General features: G+C 39.7%; 1 protein-coding gene across 4 annotated transcripts in view; it reads right to left on the bottom strand.

The window, feature by feature from the left end:
* The window catches only part of cnksr2a (connector enhancer of kinase suppressor of Ras 2a), a 111038-nt gene extending 93478 nt beyond the window's left edge, over positions 1 to 17560 (bottom strand). The window contains exon 1 of one of the 4 annotated variants that reach the window (XM_085173274.1): positions 16849 to 17560. In XM_085173274.1, the coding sequence (XP_085029400.1) occupies positions 16849 to 16912 (64 nt within the window). In that variant the 5' untranslated portion in view covers positions 16913 to 17560. The remainder of the gene's footprint in view (positions 1 to 16848) is intronic. The other 3 variants (XM_085173275.1, XM_085173276.1, XM_085173277.1) reach the window with 3 other exon arrangements.
* Between the last annotated feature and the right edge of the window lie 3117 nt (positions 17561 to 20677).

The following is a 20677-nucleotide window of genomic DNA, read 5'->3' as shown; positions in this document are numbered from 1 at the left end:
CATCTGACCAGAGCACCTTCTTCCACATGTTTGCTGTGTCCCCCACATGGCTTGTGGCAAACTGCAAACTGGACTTCTTCTGGTTTTCTCTTAACAATGCTTTCTTCTTGCCACTCTTCCATAAAGGCCAACTTTGTGCAGTGCAAGACTAATAGTTGTCCTATGGACAGATTCCCCCACCTGAGCTGTAGATCTCTGCAGCTCATCCAGAGTCACCATGGGCCTCTTGGCTGCATTTCTGATCAGCGCTCTCCTTGTTCGACGGCCTTATCTTGGTAGGTTTACAGTTGTGCCATACTCCTTCCATTTCTGAATGATTGCTTGAACAGTGCTTCGTGGGATGTTCAAGGCTTGGGAAATCTTTTTGCAGCCTAAGCCTGCTTTAAATTTCTCAATAACGTTATCACTGACCTGTCTGGTGTGTTCTTTGGACTTCATGGTGTTGTTGCTCCAAATATTCTCTTAGACAACATCTGAAGCCATCACAGGGCAGCTGTATTTGTACTGACATTAGATTACACACAGGTGCACTCTATTTAGTCATTAGCACTCATCAGGCAATGTCTATGGGCAACTGACTGCACTCAGACCAAAGGGGCTGAATAATTACGCACACCCCACTTTTCAGTTATTTATTTGTAAAAAATGTTTGGAATCATGTATGATTTTTGTTCCACTTCTCATGTGTACACCACTTTGTATTGGTCTTTCACGTGGAATTCCAATAAAGTTGATTCATGTTTGTGGCTGTAATGTGACAAAATGTGGGAAAGTTCAAGTGGGCCGAATACTTTTACAAGCCGCTGTATGGACTTAATATGAAATCCTTCGGTTTAGGTGGTAACACCTTTTTAATTGGCAAAGTGGTGGAAAGAAAATTATATGAAGTACTTCCATTTAAAGGTATTCACTCACTATAAGTGTTTTTTAGCAGACTGACACCATTCTGATGATCATGTAGCTCAGCCTAAAATCTGTAAGCTTCAAATTTCTGGGGGATTTTTGGCAATATGAATTACTTATTGAATAGTTGTCTTTATTTCTGTATTTATTCATTTATTAATTTCCCTGTTTCTATGGTTTAAATATTGGTGTGAAACCAAAGTCAGTCTAAGTCTTGTCCTCCATACAGTAATCACACACCTATCCAAGCCATGCAATGCTATGTTGCTAGGGAATACCAATTCTTCCCTAGTGACCAGAGGTTGCTAGGGTGTGAGCAGCGAGTCTCTAGACTTGTGCCACTGAGGTCTAAAATGCTTGGAGTGACCAATATGACCACAATACAAGTCCATTACATAACAGGACTATCACCAGTGGATGATGCCCCGCTGGTAATGTCCATCTTTTACATACAGTCTTTAGTCAATATCAGTGATGATGATGATTTTTAATTAGACCTTACGTGTTCTAACATTACATTTTGTCTTTATTCATGTTAAATTTCCACCTTCACTGTAGACGAAGGTATTATTCTGTGTAATCTTAGGTATCAAACATCAAGTGTACAATTCACAGTGTTCATTTTAAGAGTGACAGCACCGTCAAAATATGTTTATAATGCACGTCTAAATACATGTTCTTCCTTCATATATATATATATATATATATATATATATATATATATATATATATATATATACATATATATGTGTGTGTGTATATATTATAGTATAGTATAGTATATTACACTATACACTCTATATCAGTAACTACAGTATTAAAATTGAGACCTTACTTACATTCCTGTCAAAACAGAGTTCTTCCTTCCCACTGTTGCCAAGTTCTGGCTCACAAAGGGTGTCTTTTCTTTACAATATCAAGCTCCTTTGAGCAACTCCATTTGTGAGTCTTTTATTAAAATGAATAATAAATGAAATAGAATACAGTACTTGTTGTGTCATAGTCCTCCACTCCTCTGGGCTCTCCTGCAAATTTCTTTCGCTTCACGTCACTCTCTCTCCCCTCCCTCCCTCTCTCTGCCAGTTTTGTGTGTGGGTGGTAACCGCGCTCTACCTGTTCAGAGGCGGGGTTGTCTTGATCTCCGCCCTTCGGCTTGGTGCACCTGCAACAATCATCTCACCTGCGTCCTCATCTGATTATTAGTCGGTTCCCTTCAGTCATTCTTTCAGAGCATAAATGAGTCACGGTAGATACTCACCTCTGTTCAGTAAGTCTGTTCATCTGTTATGTGTGTGCGCCTCTTAGCTTCCTCTCTTCTGTCCAGGAGCCTGCCCTGTTTTCCTCGAGGAGGAATCGCAAACGGGAGGACAAAGAAGTCTGTTTTGGTATTGAGCCTAAGGACGGAGTGGAGTCTATCGGAGCATTTACTTGAAAACTGTTCATAGAGACTGTAAATAAATCAACAAACTTCATTCTGAGTCTGCGTTTGTGTCCTGCCGACTCTCAGAGGATGATAAGTTGGCTATTAAAGCAACCATTGCGGCACTGATTCGGAGCTTGAGTTAGTTCCTTTACTTCCAGTAAAGCAAACCCTTTTTAAAAACATGCACTATATTACCAGGCGGTGCACTTTTACATTGTGGCTTTGCTATTTTTACTCAAGTAAGACATCTAAGCCCTGCCTCCACCACTTAGGTTTTAATGAGTGTTAATAGCAGCTGATTCTTAATAGATGTGAAGCTGATTAAAACAATGTTGGCTCTCACAGGCAAAGTGTTACTATTGCTGAGAGAGGCAGCGAGAGGCAAAACAGAAGGGGAGCGATGCACTGTGTGGCAAAAGTTCACTGATAATCAGCATCGCTTATCACTGGCAGTGAGGGAGAGCGTGAATGCCCCGAATACTGATGAGTCAAATTGTAAGTGGCATCAACGAGCACACACGCCCACGCAGTACGAGAGAAAGTGAAGCAGATCTGCACAGTTAATATACACAGCATAATGACTGCTGTATAGAATTCATTCTGCAACAGTCAAATATACCCCCACAAACATGTCAGCTGAAGCGAAGAAGAGGGTAAACAATTTACAACAGTTTGGTCAATACCTGCTAGACTTAATATGATCAGTAGACTACAAAATGAACTACAGTTATATTTATGGTAACAAAGATGTTTATCATCGTATTCAGTGAAAGTGAAATAAATGTATATAAGGCAACGTTGTGGATAAAGCATGCTTTACCCTCCTTCTGGACACTAAGGTGGAACATGAACATGGTGTTGTATTTCCTAACGTTTTAAACTAGAGATGGAGACAAAAACCTTCAGATCGAGAAGCTATCTAGATTTTTATATACAGTCTTTGGCTGAGCTGTAATAGTATGGGTGAACCAGAGTGGAGGAGATCAATTGACAAATAAAATGATGGAAAAGTATTTGCAACTAAAATTATGTCAAACTCGCTGCAGTTCTGCATGCACAAAGGAGTGGTACGGAAGGATTTGAAAGCCAAAGAAGAAAATCAGGACTCAATGAGGGAATCAATAAAGAACTGGATGAGCACAACCCTGCTGATTTTCTAATCATTGGGAATTGTATAATTACTCAATTCAAATATATTTTTTAATGCTTTATTTGCAATGATAATGTGATATGTTTAATTTTAATACAGTAGGTGTTGCCCAATATGCTTCTGGCACTTTTAAAAAACAGGGGAGCCAGTGCATTCAGCAGGCAAGTTTTTTTAATTACGCCTCCGGGTAAAAAAAAAAGAAGTGTTTATGAGATAATGACTCTCGACCTATGACCTCAGTAAGCACTTTGCTTATGTTTATGGTCTCAATCTTTACTTCGAAGGCTCTGCAGAGGACCACATAGAGTAAAGTGGATAATTAAACACAGAATAATTTAGGGAGATACTACTTCCTGATTGAAACATCAAGCCAAAGCAGAAGTGCCACAAACTGCACTTCCTCCATCAACCTGGTCAGGTTGGCTCCAAAAGGCAGTTGATCCCCACAGCCTCAGACTAGTTTTCACTGATTATCTGACTAATATTATAGCTCGAAAGCTCATCTACAAAGGTTAAGCTTCAGTCTAGTTGCCTTAAATTTTGGTATTTCTAGTATCTTACTGGTTTGTTCCTTCGGGTCTACTTAGCAGATGTGTTTGTCTTTATTTATTTCACCCACACAGTTTACAGATGCAGCTTGGTAACCAAGCTAGCTGATAACTTCACACTGTCTTATCCAAGCATGGCTCCAAAAAAATAACATAGACCCAAAATAATAAGATCAAAGCTTCAAAATGCAAAGTCCTAATCCGTGGGTGACGTCACCAGAGATGGGCAGTAACGCATTACAAGTAACGTTACAAAAACGCGTTTTCTGTAATCCAATTACTTTTTTGAGTAATGAGTAAAGGAAGGGATTACTATTGCAAAAAAGGTAATTAGATTACTGTTACTTTCCCGTAAGCACGCTGTGTTACTGCGTTACTAAAACTGTGATTTTTTGCGAGAGTGTCTCATGACAGCGACATAAGCGAGTGCAACGTTTGTGGCAACACCTGTGTGCAGATCAAAAATGGATAATATATCGAGTGCGGAGAGAGTATGACTGTGCAGTGTTTAAAGCGTGGAGGTACTGACCTTACTTTGAGTTTGATTCTGTAAAAAGTGACAAAAACATTAGCATCCGTTGTGCTCACTGCGTGGGAAGAAAACTTCTTTTTACAGCAAAAAAACCCCCTAAACGTCCGAGCAAACACCGAGTGCGCTACCACGTAATGAGAAATTCACAGACAAACTGCCGTATCCTTCCACTGACCGCTGTGACACACCTGCACCAGGGCAAACCTCCACCTGCACCACTCCTGCTATACAGGTGAAAATAGGGCAACAGGACTTCTGAGTCTTTGATTTTATTTATTTTCTGCTGTGTTTTACTTGCATCTATTTGAAAGAGTGAGTGTAAACACAAAAAACAATTTTATTTTATGTGCTGGAATGTGCAGAAAGTAGGTTTAAATGTTAAACAAATTTCTTCCAGTCAGAGAATGTTGCATATGGGGGTGTGGTTAGGAAGCAAAGTTTTTTGAAAGAGCTCCGAACCAGCCTATATATTTTTTTATTCATATCCATCTGTTTTTTGACACCTTTCTGTTGATTCCTGACGTTTGTATATACTTTATAACAATGACGAAACCTAAAGCTTCAAAAGCCCGTGAAAAATCAGAGAAGATCAAGGTGAGTCAGCGAGTGTGGCTAACGAGCACCCGCTACCTGAGGAGCCAAGTGCAAATAGCACCGTGACTTCCCAAGTAGCTAACCTGACGTCAGCCAACATAATGAGTGCAATTTCTAGATTGGAGACTTCAGTTGATAGCAAATTAACTGCTATTTCAACCATGATGAATGCTATGGAGGCCACTCTTTCCACTGTAACTGGGAGGATACATTATATTGAGAAAGCTGTAAACGGGCATGACGAGAGGATTGCCGTTTTAGAGGCGCTCTGTGACTCGCTCCAGAAAGGATACGATTTACGTCACAAAAAATTGGATGACCTCGAGTTGCAGTCAAGATGACAGAATATCAGGATCCTTGGAGTTGTGGAGGGGACGGAGAAAGGAAACCCACTGGACAGATTTAGCCAACTTACAGAGAAGAAACTGGCGCTTCGATCCAACTCTGCTTAAAGATGAGACCTTTCATAAGAAATTGGAGAAGATTTGGATTATGTTAATGATAATGATAAAGGTGATGTTAATGATGCAATTATCTGGGAGAGTATGAAGGCGGTAATTCGAGGCCACATTATTTTGTTCTCTGCAGCTAAACGTAAATCCCAGGAAATGGCTTTGAAGGATCTGGAGTCAAATATACAGCAGCTAGAACAAACTTATCAATCCTCTCCCACAACAGAATTACTGGGCAAAATTACTAAATTGAAGTGTGAGTATAATTCTCTGCTCAGCAAACAAGTTTGCCTTCAAATCACTAAGTGTAAGCAAACATTGTTTGAATTGGGTGATAAGCCTCACAGGTTACTTGCAAGATTACTTAGAAAAACACAAGCATCACAAACTATACTATCAATCAATAACAAACATGGGCGGACCACTAGACACCCTCAACAAATAAATGATTGTTTTGGAGATTTTTATCGCAATCTTTATAGCTCTGAAAGTTCTGCGAGTCAGTCATTAATTGAGGACTTTCTGGAAAAGTAATCTCCCAAAATTAGATGATGAGGCAGTTGCAGATTTGGAGGACTTCACATTAGATGAGATTAAGACAGCTATTCAACAGATGTCAAATAATAAGGCCCCTGGGCCAGATGGTTTCGGAGCAGAGTTTTATAAAGCTTACACCTCATTGCTAGCCCCTCTGATTTTGCGTATGTTTAACTATTCAAAATTGTCTCTTTGCCAAGTTCATTGTATCATGGTGTAATCTCATTGATTCTTAAAAAAGATCGCGATCCTGTGTCTGTCTCGTCCTATCGGCCTATATCTCTCCTTTCTGTTGAGACCAAGATATTAACAAAAGTTTTATCAAACCGCCTTAAAGATCATATTGCTAAACTTATACATACAGATCAAACAGGGTTTATCCCTAACCGCTACATTTATTTTAATTTGCGTAGATTATTTAATCTCATATATAGTCCTGCTAGGTGTTCAGATGATTCTGTGGTAATAGCTTTGGATGCTGAAAAAGCTTTTGATCAGGTCGAGTGGCCGTATTTGTTTACTGTATTATCCAAATTTGGATTTGGTGATTCTTTTATCAATTGGATTAGAATTTTGTACAGAGGACCTATGGCCTCGGTAAGGACTAATAATAATGTATCAAACCCTTTTCGATTGCACAGGGGCACGTGACAGGGAGATCCCATTTCTCCTTTTATTTTTGCCCTAGCCCTAGAACCTTTAGCAGCTCGTATACGGCGAAGTTCTGATATACTACCGATTATACATCAGGGCATTCCTCATAAGTTCTCTGCTTATGCTGATGACGTAGTTTTATTCATATCAAAACCTAAGACCTCGATCAGTCCACTATTGCAGCTCATTAACGAATTTGGCTCTCTCTCAGGGTATAAGATAAATTGGACGAAAAGTGAACTTATGCCTCTGTCGGATGGGGTGGACATGGCTTATCTGCATAATACTCCATTTAGAATAGCGCTAGATAAATTTGAATGTCTCGGTATCACAGTCACACGTAAGATGTCCCAACTTTTAAAGCAAAATTGGGATAGAAAAGTTAATCAACTGGAGAAGAATATTGAGTTCTGGATCACATTGCCAATTTCCATGGTGGGGCGGATTAATGCCATCAAAATGGTAGTTTTGCCCAGCCCACCCAAGTTTTCAAGTAACTTGACCAACACTGGACATCACAGTACATGCGATTGATAAGCTGCTACAACAAGGTTGTGGTGCCCAGGACAGAGTTCACAAAGCAGCAGGTGAAATCATGGTGGCTGTGTCTATCTTTTAAGTGCAGTCTATGCTGTTACAGACTTTTTTTCTCCTAACCACACCTCAACCTTTATATTTAGGTTTCATTATTGTTGATCTGCTGCTATTATTCACTTAACACATTTTCTGCTGATGTGTCGGGTGGCTCTATATGTGCATTTATTTATTTTTTATTTAAAGTCTAATTTTGGCATTTTTCGAATTAGCTGAATTACACCACAGTAAGTAAGCGCTCCACTTGGAAGTGCAGAAGTACCATTAAGTGCCCGTGTGGTGAATCACTGATCTACAGTATATTTAGTAAAAACATTTTTAAATTGAGTCACAAGCTAGGTGCAAGTCTCTGTGTAGGTTTGTTGTATAACGGTTTCTTTCTGAACAGTCATGCACTCCCATCCCTGTATGTACTGCATACATGTCCCTGTGTGAGAAGGAGCAAGATCATGTGTGTGCTTGGTTTAACTGGTACAAAACGTGTGATTCATTGCTGACTCACACACTTGACTCCCACAGAGGCACACTTTTCACAACAACAGGCGAGCCAAACTCCCACAAACACCCTCTTTCTCTCTGTCATACGCACACGCGAGTAATAAAGCTAGATTTTGCACTGACTTCTGGGATGTTCAAGAGTCCTATAAAAGAGCCGGCCCTCCCAGTCAGGTTATGGGTCATCTGTTCCAAGGGCTCTAAAGCTTCGGTAACAATAAAAGCCAGACGAATGCTCGCTCTGTTCCCGGGATTTGTAAATTCAGGATGTTAAGAAGAAAAAGAAAAGAAAAAGAGAAACAGCAGTTAAAAGTGAGTTTATTATCGGAAAGTTGCCCATTTGAATCCCAGTGTCATCTGGGAAGATTTTGCAATGGGGAAATAAACTAAAGAAATTCTTCCTGTAAAAACAGTTCGGCTTCTTGTTGAACGCTGTTTGCATATTACATCTACTCCAAGTCCTCCCCATCACATCAGTCAGTAATTAGGCAAGATAAAAATAACTCCCCCATCCAAGAAAAAAAGAAAAAAAAATCATGCATGAAAAGTCAGTGGAAGAATCCACGTGAAGCAAGGAGAATGGAACTTTGCTCTAGGCAATGCAAAGGCAAAGAAATTAGTCTATCTTTAGAAATGTAATAATCAATAAACAGAACACCAATCTGTGTCAAGCTGCATGACAGTGCACCCAGAAGCCTCTGACTTCCAGTTTCCATTTTATTAATAAAAAAATTTCAACCAGAAAACTCAAATATTTTAATATAGTTTGGGCACAAACGAACCAACAGCAAATTCAAAACAAGAGATTTTGCAAGAGAATGGATGGATGGATTTGGCATACAAAGAAGGACAGTTGTATCTTACTTTTACTGCTGGAATCACAGACAGGTTGGAAGTCCATTTAGCAAACATAATAATAAAGAGGAAGCCAAGAGGTCCAAAAACAGTTCAAAACTCACAGATCAGTCAAAACTCTGGCTGGATTGCTAGAAAGCCTGACTGATGAGCTGAGAAAATAGGAAAGGTAACAAACATAAGCATGGCTGTATGTTAGGTGAGTAATTAGTGGATGGGGGGCACAGTTTGACTGGTAGGAAGAAAAATGGAGGAAGTAGAACAAGGTGAACAATTTCAAAATTAAACAGGTTTTTTTTTTACATTTATGAAGCCAATTTTGCCATCAAATGTGCTTTAATAAGCTTTCTCTCTGCAAGTTTCAAATCATCATGGCTTTATTAACAGCTCACTCCCACATGGCCACAATAACATTATCTCTGCTCCTTCTATCCATGCTAGTTCACATTAGACATACTGTTCACACTAGATATACTAACTAGTAAATCTTTACAAAGATAAAAAGTAGACAGAGCTCCCACCACACAGCTAAAACTGTCATAAATCCCTTTTTTTTGTTTTAGCACTTTACCATCAGGCTGAAAGCAGTTCTAATCTATTTTGAGCTCACAAGCTAATTCAGCAGAATATATATCCTACATAAAAACTCATTTTTTTGTTTTTAATGAGTAACCAAGATATTAGGACTTTACAGTGATGCCTGCCTTAAGTCACTTGGAATTCACCCTCAGCAAGTTATTCAGCATTAACAGAGGGGTTTTACAACGTGATATCCGTGCACTATTCATTATGAGACTCAACTACATCTTGAAGCAAAGCAACCAAACACATGGCATTTACAGACACCTGTGGACCTGAAAGTTGTACTGCCAGATCTAGATTGCTGACCTTTTGTTCTTTACGTAGCAGAAAGTCTCAGAAATCGAGAAACTATCCCAGCACCTACAGGATTGAAGGTCAACAGGCTAAAGATCAAAATCATATACATCAACCATATACCACGTGGCTATGTCAGCTGGGCTTGTAGGCAGAAGTAAGGTGTTTTGAATTTAAAAATTTTTATTGAACCAAGCTAATTTTTTTTGATGTGAATCAATAGATCTCACCAATCAGCGTCACGCCGTCAGCTAGACGCTGCTACAAGTCAATCGGCTCACTGAAATCATTTCCTTGCCTCCTCCGATCTGGTCCCAACTCTGCTGACAAGACTTCAAATTGCTGCACTGACATTCAGAAATATGTACGAATGCATTCGTGATACAGCTTCAACTCTTAGATCAAACCATGAAATATCCCTGCTGTTGCCATGTCTTCAGTATTGGATGAACCCAGAATTTCAGCTTCTTCTTATTTAGAAACATCAGGACCAGCTCATCATCATTTGTTGTCAACTCAATTTTATTTCTCAGTCCATTTTTTTAGGATTTTCCACACAAATGTAACACTTTCGGTGTCTACATACGTTAAAATACAAATCACTATGTGAACATTTCTGAATTTTGTGTTGCTTTTTTGTATCATGATTGGTCTGTGATGGCCTTTAGAAGGCATATTCCTTCATTGCCCAAAGTTTTATGAAGACTCCTCCTTCATAAAAAGAAAAAGTAAATCTTTGATTTTAGGCAGCGGTAGACAGAAGAGAGTCATTTATAGCTGGAAACCACTGCTTTCACCAGCTGCTGTGTATCTACCTACTGTAGCTATTAAAGCTAGCATTAACTCCACTGGTTTCCCCTGGCTGCCTTTTTTGTCTCCAGCAAATCCTTTTTAAAAGACAACTTGCAAAAGTCTTTTTAAATATGAAACCTGTTTCTATTTTTTCATTATTTGTTTTTATTTATTTATCTTTATCCATAATGGAAAGGCTGAAACTATATAACACAGGGCAGTGAAGTCTCCGTTAATGGTCCATGTAGAGCACTATTACAAGCCTCTATCTCCATCTGCCAGTTATTCGATTTAAAACTATTGTAATGCAATTGTACCAAAGTGTTTGCATAAATTAGTAGCTATTTAAAAAAGGAGACTTTTTAAATGTCACATTTTGATTTCATTTTTCTAATTTGTTATGTTAATATTGTGCTTGATTGAGTTAAGAAATCATTTAGCAAAACATTAATTGATGCAGTGAATGTCACTGAGCATTACCGCTGCTTCAGTACATGCCCCGAACCAGAGCTGATTCGTGCCGTTGCAAATTTCAGAAGCTTGCTTGAACTTTTCAGCCTCTGAGAGAACAAAACAGTTGAAATGATTTCCCCGAGAGCCGCATATTCACTCTGGATTTAATTTTTTCTGATGTAACCTCAGTACTCGTGAGCCTCACCTTAAGCTGAGACATATCAAGCCCACAGACCCAAAATCCACTGATCCTAAAGGCTGTGACTATCACTCTGGCAGCTTTCTCTCATGCCAAGTGGTGTCATCAGATGTGCTCGCATGCTGTCACGCCAATTTCACTGCTGATTTCCAAGTCTAGCGACCAAATTCATGCAAGGGAAATGAGGTGAAATTCTCCCCATCTCAGTGTGTGACCAGATGTTAACATAACACGACGTGGGCAAAGATTCCCAGCATTCCCATCAATGTGGCGAAAGTGCTCACGTTACTATTGAAGTGCACCACTCCCATATTGTTTTAGTATCTGTCGTGCCAATGCTGCACTGTTGCCAAGTCAACAATACCCAGACCTTTTGGCCCCTTTAGCATATGTGATCTGTACATGTTACTGTACACACACACATACACACACATAGAAACACACAGAAGCACGCTATCATGTTTCCCTCTGTCGCCACAGACACACCCGAGAGACCCGGCATGAATTGAATACCACACTAAGGCATGGCGTGTGTGTGTTGCTGCAAATGTCCGAGGACTCGGGTGGAGCCTTCTGTTCAGAACGGGTGTGCTCGTCTGTCAGCTGTTGTGCACAGACGGTCTGAGACGAACAAGTTACCATCCTCCCACACGCTCACACACACACACACACACACTCAGACGCACGTATAAAAACATGCCATATGCACATGACCAACCAATAACCCATCCAACAACGTGCCTCCAAGAACTGACACAGTGCATCATGTAAATACATTTTTGCTGCCATTTCAATAAGCATTTTATTGCCGCATGAGTCAATGGTCTCCCTGACCTGCTTTTCGTGCATCAAACAGACATGATGAATAACAATTATTACTAATATTAGTTATCATTAGTCATTTCTCAAAGTGCATTTGGAAGGTGGGCTGTGTTTTGTGATCTGAGTTTGAGAAAACAGGGGAGCGATGATGCATCTTGGCATTAAAGCAGGGGAAAAAAGACTTGAAGAGGCTGGAAACGGTCAATAGGTCAAATTTAAAGGTCATTCAGTAGGTACTTAAGGATTCTCATGTTTGAGTTTTTTATAATGGCCTGTTTGGAAGATTGATGTTGGCATTTTTGATGCTAATCTAAGGTCACGACTTCAAATTTTGAAAAGACCTTCACTGCTACAACAGCTTAACATGTAGAACAATATGTACAAAAAATATGTAAGACAGAAAAGGAAGTGAGTCCCTAAGACTAACTTGTTTCATCATCTCAAACAGAAGCATTTTTTTATTATACTTCTATATAGGATTGTATCTTTATGGAAATCTTTATCTTTATGGTACGTTCCCTATATAGAGCTTTCGTAGCAATCAACAGGAAATATTTGCCAAAAGTTTCTGTCATCTAATTAAGTGCATTAAATATTAAATAGCTTCATTCCATAACCATGATGTCATCTGACAAAACAACTGCAGGTTAAAAATTTTGCCAATATTTACATATAAAATTATCACTTATATAGAAAGTTACAAGTAACAGATGGTATTTCTTATTTCTTCTTACTATGTGTGGAAATAAACCACAAGAGCCATGTTGCACGTGTGCAAAAAACATCATTCACCTGAGCTGCTGCTTGTTACTCTGCTGCTCGTGCACTCTGCCTAAGCTGAGGCAGAGTTCACAAATCATCTTCTCCTTTAACCTCCTAAGACCCGAACTCTTCCACGACATGCATTTTTAATTTTTCTTTGATATTTGGGCATATTGGGGCCCGATAAATGTAAAAACAAAGAATTACCAGATTTTTTTTTTTACCTTATTTTTGTTTTTAAGAAAAATAAGAGCCACGTATGAGGATATTCGTTTAAAATCTTGATAGAACAGTAGCAGTATAATGTCCTCATAAGTGGATATCAGGCCCTTGTAGTGCAAAATTAACTATTTTGGTCTAAATAACCCAAAATGTGATGTTCACATATGTGGACGCCAGGTCCTAGGAGGTTAAAAGTACTGATAGTTTTTTTACTACTTTCGTTTTAACATTTATAATTTTTCCTAATCAAAAATGTAAATTAGCGTGTGAACAGCAGCCTACCAAGACTGAGTCAGACACATTGATGATACCCTTATAATGCTCATAATCCTTATAAACCTAGGCCTTGGCGTAGCCCCCACTTTCTGAAACAAGTCTTTCCACATCCATTTAAAGCTACTTCCTTATGATTTGCTGCCCCTTGTCAGTGGAAGGTTCAAACAGTCTGGGCTGTTGAACATAAATGAAATTGTGACCCTGTTTAATATGAGCATCCACCATTGTGACAGAATATATATGAGAGAGAGGAAAAAGAAAAGCACAACAGTTCCAATTTAATTACAGTTACAGCTGGTTTGGGGTACAGGGGTCTTGAGGGTGAGAAGGGTTAAGACAATTCTTCTTCTCGACCATCAGCGAGTCATTTGTGTTCTGCTCTAGACCTCATTTCTGCTCTGTAAGGTGCGGGGTTAGTGAACCATCACCATTGCAGTCCACTGTAACTGCTGTGAAACCATGCTGAACATGTCAGAGGCGCAAACTGCAGACGTTTTACAAGCTCCTTTATTGCCTCGCTCTAAAACAGAGATTTTGGGTGGAGTGAGAGTTTAATGATAAAACCCTCACTTTTGTTTTACAGCCCCATAAATCACCTCAAAGCTCGGCTGTGAGCCGTGTTTAGCGTTAAAACATTGACAGCTACCATATGACAGAAGAGTTGATTAACACCAAAGTTAAGAATTATAACCCACTTTAATTTCTCAATGACGTAACAAATTGGATGGACCAATTTAAAAAGTCCTGTATGACCTTCATATATTTTTTTGTATTTTAGCCAAAGTGATCAGTTTCTACAAGGCACTTGTCCCTATTGCACCAAAGTTGGGCATTAATTCAAATTAAATTAGTTATTCATATATTAAAGTGATTAATGGACTGGTCTTTAGCGTGGTCTCCTCCTGGCATGTGGTTTTGGGGAGGCTGAGCCAATATTATTCATGCATTCAGAACCTAAACGGGTTATTTCATGAGAATTAAGTGAAAAGTTGAACAAATTATTATTGGTGCAGATAACCTGAGCCTAAAGGGACAGCCACTTTAGAAACACCAAAGCTGTAACTTGTTTACCCTTCATGTTTAGAAGCAATTAAATGATCATACATCAAAACAGAATTTGGAATACGTCACAATGTCTGCAACGAGCTGCAGCCAAAATAAGCCATCACACTGTGTGGGATCTGGGAAATGCACAGTAGCCATTTCTTTTTGTGTGCAAAAGAGTTTTACAATGCTCACACAGGCCCCTGGGTACAGATCTAATCAGCCCGGCTACTGAATTATGCATGACGATAATCTCTAGTCTGATCACTCCAAGGTATCACCAGCACTCTTATAAACAAAACATAATTACATTTTTGGATAAACACTCAGGCTTAAAGTTTTGCGCTTGTGTTTAACTTGTGTCTTTTTTTCTTGAAGACGCTGTTCTGTTGCTCTGTATTCACCGATCTCATTTTAGTAGCTCTAAAGTCGACAGGAATTACATCTTTAAAGTTACAATCAGTCTGCAAGAAACAGTGACGTATGTGATTAGTGTGCATGTGGTGCATTGCAAAAGCTCTGTGTGGGTCATAATAAGCAGCCAAAAGTGCAGATTTGTTTAACCCAATGTGCAACGCTTCTTGATTCAACAAAAAGAAACAAAACTTATTTATTAAGGAGCTACTGTCCAAATAAGAGCCTGTGTTTGCATTAGCATTATAGCTATGTTCAATAGTGAGATAGACAGCATTTTACCGCTTGTTCACACCGAACAAAGTGAAGCCAAAATATCCTAAAAGCACGCACTGTTCCTTTGTGATTTTTGGTACATCATCTGCAACCAGAGTCAGCAGTAACCCTGCGGGTGGTGACGTGATATCGAGCTCGCACCTCCTGCCTGGGCCAAAATGTGAGCACACACAGAGATGCACAAAACAATGACACAGAGGGACGTGATGCTGCTGAAATGCTGCAAAGTTGGTTAAAAATATGTCTCTGAGACAAGAGCTAGAGCTAGAACTATCTAATGTGCCAAACACAGATCTACTGTATATGCATATTTGCTACCTGATTTGTGCCGATATGCAAACTTTCCTCCACAGAACACAGTGGCAACAAAATCCTTTGCGGAACTTAGATAACCAAACGGAGATAGCGCTATTTCTAAGTGTCCCCATTAGTAGGAAGACTCCATATCACATCTGAGTAAATAGTGACACTGAGTCAAGCGGTGACTTCAGAATAAGCTGCAAATGAGTTAGTGAAATAGATTGTTTGTTACATAGGAACATTTTGGGAATTGTCCCCGGAAAGTCTTTAGGAATCACATTTTTTTAAAATACAGGTGATTGGTTGAACAAGATGACTGCCACAAGTTACATCCACTGGATAACTTCAACCAGTCCTATGAACCATAGGATGCGGAGAGCACAGACCGTGTATAAGAGATGGATAAATATACCAGTTCTGAAAAGTGAGATATTTGCCAAAGAGCCTTGGCTCATCTGTTATTAGCATGAGAACTGAAAAGCCTGATGGGCTGTAGGTGCAAATGATTTCCTGTATCTCTTTATTTTACAGCGAAGAGAGAGGAATCTTCCAGTCTTGATGTCTTTTGTTCCAGTGGTTGATGTTACAGTGGCTTAAGCTGTATTTTATATTATCCATGAACTAAAGCAGAAACACCCCTCAGTTCCTCAGAAAACACTTTCTGATGAATTCGTAATCTCAAAAGCTAGTTTGGTATTCATTTTGGAAATTGTTGACCCCATTAGATGCAAAAAGGAGGACATAGTAATATAGTAGGGTATGTTTTAGGGTGGGACAAGTTAACAAGTTGCTACCATTGGAGCGGTTTGCCTGTGTTTCTCAGACAGATTCACCCATCACTCTTCAAACACCCAGATGGCAAAGCTTGAAGCTTCAGAGTGGGGCCTCCCTTATCACAGGGTGATGGCACCAGAGCTACATCCATCCTCTATATACAGTCTGTTTGCAAAACACTCTGTGACTTAATTCTTGGGAAGTGTTTACAAAAGGCAGATTGGTTGAGCCATCTGCCTGCCACCTTCTATTATGGGCTAACTAACCTCCGAATCATTCAGATCAATGAACCACAGGAGAGCGACACCTAGCGAGCAGTCAGTATATTCTTGCCATGTTTCACAGTTTGGCATCAACCTCCTATCTTTCCCTGTCTACCCTTACACATGCCTGCAGCTGTGACCTTCACGGCTAGTAGATTCTCACAAGATGTTGATTAGTTGAACTAACAGGTGTGCCGTTTGAAACTAAGCAATTCTGATGTAATCCCGATTTCGCCTGAAGCAGCCTGAGGAGGTAAGCAGTCGATCTGCCCCCCTTTTCCCCGTTTCAAAAGTTTCTACACCCGCCCCTGCTCTAAGCAAGGAAGTTTGTTTCTCCTGCTGTCACTCTCTCACACATTACATCATTGCCCACTGATCATCAGGTGCCTGGCTGATGCATCAGCACACACACACACACCTCCCACACAACAAATCAACTTGTCAGCCTCTTATCTCCCCTGCCTGAATGTCCAGTCGTGATCAGAGACAATGTTTGTGTGTGCGGGTCCGTGTGCGAACGCGTTCCAGCTGTGTAATTTAAAAATGAATCGTGCGCATAATACGTGCGCGTGTGTCTGTATCGTTGTATTTATGTGTGTGTGTGTGTGCGTGTCTGTGCGTGTGTTTCTACTGCCCACCTTTCATCCAGTCCACCACCTGGCTCGTGCTCCATTTGCTCACTGGCTCCATCACCAGCGCCATCGAGGAAACTTTGCGCTTACTCTCCGTTGCGCGCAAGCAGTGGCGTTACCCCCAGAACAAGGCTCTGTGAGGCGGGTACACCCCCCGCCCTCCTCCACTCCCCTCCCTCTCTAATTTCCTCCGCAGCCAGGTGACTACTTTTTTTTTTTTTTTTTACTTTGTCCCTCTCTGGTCCTGGTCCCGCTGCCTCAGTATCAGCCCTGTGTCGTTTCCCGTTAACGCAGTGGAGCCCTCAGTGCGGGACAGCCCGGGTGTGTGCGCAGCGGAATCCGGCACATTCCCCTGCTCGAGCAGGTCTGACTTGTGTCGCCTCTCTCTGTTTCTCTTCTCTCCCTTCTTCCCAGTGCGCTAGTCCGCTCCTGCGCTCCGGTGTGTGTGTGTGTGTGTGGTACTGTAAAGAGAGCGAGAGAGAGGAGTGTGTGTAGGTGTGTGCGCAGCCGCTCCGTTACCGACAGCAGCAGTGTAGGATAGATAAGTCACACCGGACTTAAAGCCGGCAGCATCTCCCTCTCTCTCTCTCTTTTCCAGATATGATTAATCCGTGCACGCGCTCTGTGGGTGGCTCCGCGCGCACGTCAGTGTATTTCCCACCGGAGCGATAGAGTCATGCAGATATGATTGAGGGAGGAGATATTCTCAGAAGATATTTAATAAGAACGTGTCTTCGATAGAGAGACACTGTGTTACATACAGAGAGAGGGAGAGTCAGCATGGGGTACCTACACACTTTCTGCTCCAGCTGCTGTGTGAGGAAACTTAATGAATCCTCAGCCAACCGCTCCACCTCCACTCCAAAGATCGTTTCTCTGCCCACTCAAACCATTTATCTTTCTCTCTGCCTTGAAATCCTCCATGTAGATGTTGAGCACACACTTGTTTTACATTTACACCACATTTGCTTGACTGGAAGAGTACAAGACCTACACTTTTGTAAATAAGTAAATTTATGTTGTATGTGGGTTAAACTGGAACGTTTAAATTAACATTATACAAATTGATTTATTGTCTTTATTTTGACTCTTGCAGCTGTTTCTTTGCAGTGTTCTTAAAACTTGTTCCTGGACAATTTCAGATCATCTTAAAGAGACTGCAGGTGAGGCTGGAAACACTTCAAGCATGATCTTTTTCCAAGTTCTGAGACATTTCTGCTCTAGACAAATTACAGTAGTGGATTTGTTTAGGGACAACTCCACCAATGCAGAACCAGGAGCAACACAGCCTACATCCTTGCTAATGTGTAACCGAATTAGATTTCTTAGTAAGTGAGTTTATTCATAAGTTTAAAAAACAATTAATAAATATATTGACATACAAAATATATGGGCAAAAGTTTATGTGCAATGCAAGACAAGCTTAAGACAAATCAAACATGAAAGCCTGCTCTAACACTCTAATCCAGTCCTGAATAAGCATAGATACCACCTCACATAGTATTGGGATCAGTTATTTCTAGTGGTTTCCATGACTGGTTTTATTTGTCCAAGTTCTCATGTAACCACATTTATGCCTTCCTCAAATTGCAATGGAACTGGTGGTTTCATCAGAGGGCATTTCCAAGAGCACAGAACCTCAATGTGAACTCTTCTGTGTGTTTCCTTAAATAAAGAGGAAAGTCAAGCACACAACCTGGAAAAACAAGTAAGTGAAAACCACCTTCAAATAAAACCATATAAAACTGTAAAACATGAATAGATCTATAAAACCAAAACTTTTCTGGTAGAAAAGCACAGTTGGTTCTGTTACTGGCATCTATGTAGAAACCAGTGTACTCCTAGTACTGGTCCCAACCCTTAATTCCATCAGAAAGGCCATCAGGCATAAAATTTCGGTCAAGCATGTGGCTCATAAAGAGATGTTGGTGTGATGGAAGAGGATGCTAGGGATAGGTTGAAATGGGGTGAGATGGAGATAGATGATCCTCTTTGGCGACCCCTACAGGAGAAAGAAGAATAACTAAAATGCAAGAAGTGCTTAAAACTGAAAAAAGAGAATTTTCCAGAAAGAGTTTGCAGGTAGGTAAAATCTGTCATGAGGTATTCTTTTGTTTCTACTTTTAGGGCGAGCTGATTACTTTATATCTTTTCTTTAGTTTATCTTTTAGTTTAGTTTAGTTTTTTTTTTAACCTTAATACAGATCAGCTGACTGTGACAAACTTGTGCAGTAAAAATTCAATGTCCTACTCCGGATTTTGCTGGAAACTGGAGGAATTCATTTTTTGGTGTTGTTGCTGGAGTCACAAATGAAATTGTTAAATCTAATTATTAATTTAGTAATTACATTGTATTAGTGTCAGATATCTACCTACATAACTTTCCAACCTTTTACAAGTGCTGTGCATGCTCATTCCAGCTATAAAGAAGTGCTGGATGATCTCATTCACTGCTGCCTCACCTCCTACTGTAGGCTGACGTTTGCACATTCACTGAAGACACCCAGTGAGATGAGAGTCAAGATTTCGTAACGCAACAGAGACATCTGCTGGTGAAAAGTGTAACTGATGTGGATTAAAAGCGACTTACTGGCTGACTTACTGGAAGCCCGACAAATGAAAGGGAAACATTGCAGAAGTTGGTGGAAAAATGAGACAAATTAATATCACCACAAGGAAATTTCCCTTTTTTCAGTTCCCTCTCTTAGTTCTGTCTCATTTGTATTGTTCACACTCCCATGTGTTTACCCAGAAAAATGAAATAGTCAAACTACTGAAAACTGAAAGCATGAGATTGAAATTTATGTAACAACATTATCGGATTAAAATTCTAATTACTTTAATTAATAAAAATACTTAATTAATTACATGAACTACTTACTACTTTTAATTACTTACTTACTTGATGATGCCCTTCAGTATCCATCTTTAAACCATTTAGGGAAAACAACTATCTTAGCTTGGATAGTAGTCACCTATAAATTCATATACACTAATACACATGACGGAGTCAAGTCACAACGTGTAGGTTTAAGTTTGAGTAGTGACATATTTCTATCATTTGGACCCAGTAAGTGCCAGTGCCTCCTATTAATTTGAGAAGATCTGACCTGAGTAAGTTTAGTATCTTAGTCTTGTGAAACAGCCTCTAAATATCTGGGATGGAGTTCATTAAAAGAGTTTTATCTTCAAAGCAGTATTATTTATAGTTTATCTTTTGAAGCTTTACTGTGAGTTTCTGTTCTGTTGTAAGGTGATAGCAGAATATCTTTCAGCTAAGGATCTACAGATTCACACAATGAGGATGAGGAAGTGAAAAGGGAATGTATGCTCATGACAAAATTTCACACACTAAAGCACTAATGTCCTTCAGTTTATTTTTGAAAAACTCATGGCTTCTCATATTTTATACACACAATACACCCTCATATTAATACACATGTAATATATGACCTATAATAAACACAGTATATTGTTATACTATTATATAATCATTTTGAAGCAGCCAAACTGTTGTATGTCAATTCACTTCACTTCATTTTTATTTATACAGTGCCAGATCACAACAATGATTCAAGGCACTCCCATTCAAGATCATCTTCTCCACCATGACCAGTCAGTTTTCAGTGCTACTGCACATTTTTTAATTATCTCTTGGAGGCACATACACATGAAGAACAGGTGAAACCATACCATGTAGTCATTCTTGTTTTACAGTTACAGGAGTTCACCAATTTTCAAGCAAATGCTTCTAAAATTTTCAGAATAATGCTCCTCGACATGCAAGTTTGTGAATATATCATCATATACAAATATATAGCAAATAATAACATAC

Source organism: Neolamprologus multifasciatus, chromosome 9 (genome assembly GCF_963576455.1).
Source record: "Neolamprologus multifasciatus chromosome 9, fNeoMul1.2, whole genome shotgun sequence".
Lineage (NCBI taxonomy): Eukaryota > Metazoa > Chordata > Actinopteri > Cichliformes > Cichlidae > Neolamprologus > Neolamprologus multifasciatus.
The sequence above is the reverse complement of the archived record's forward strand: the minus strand, read 5'-3'. Positions and strand labels throughout refer to the sequence as shown.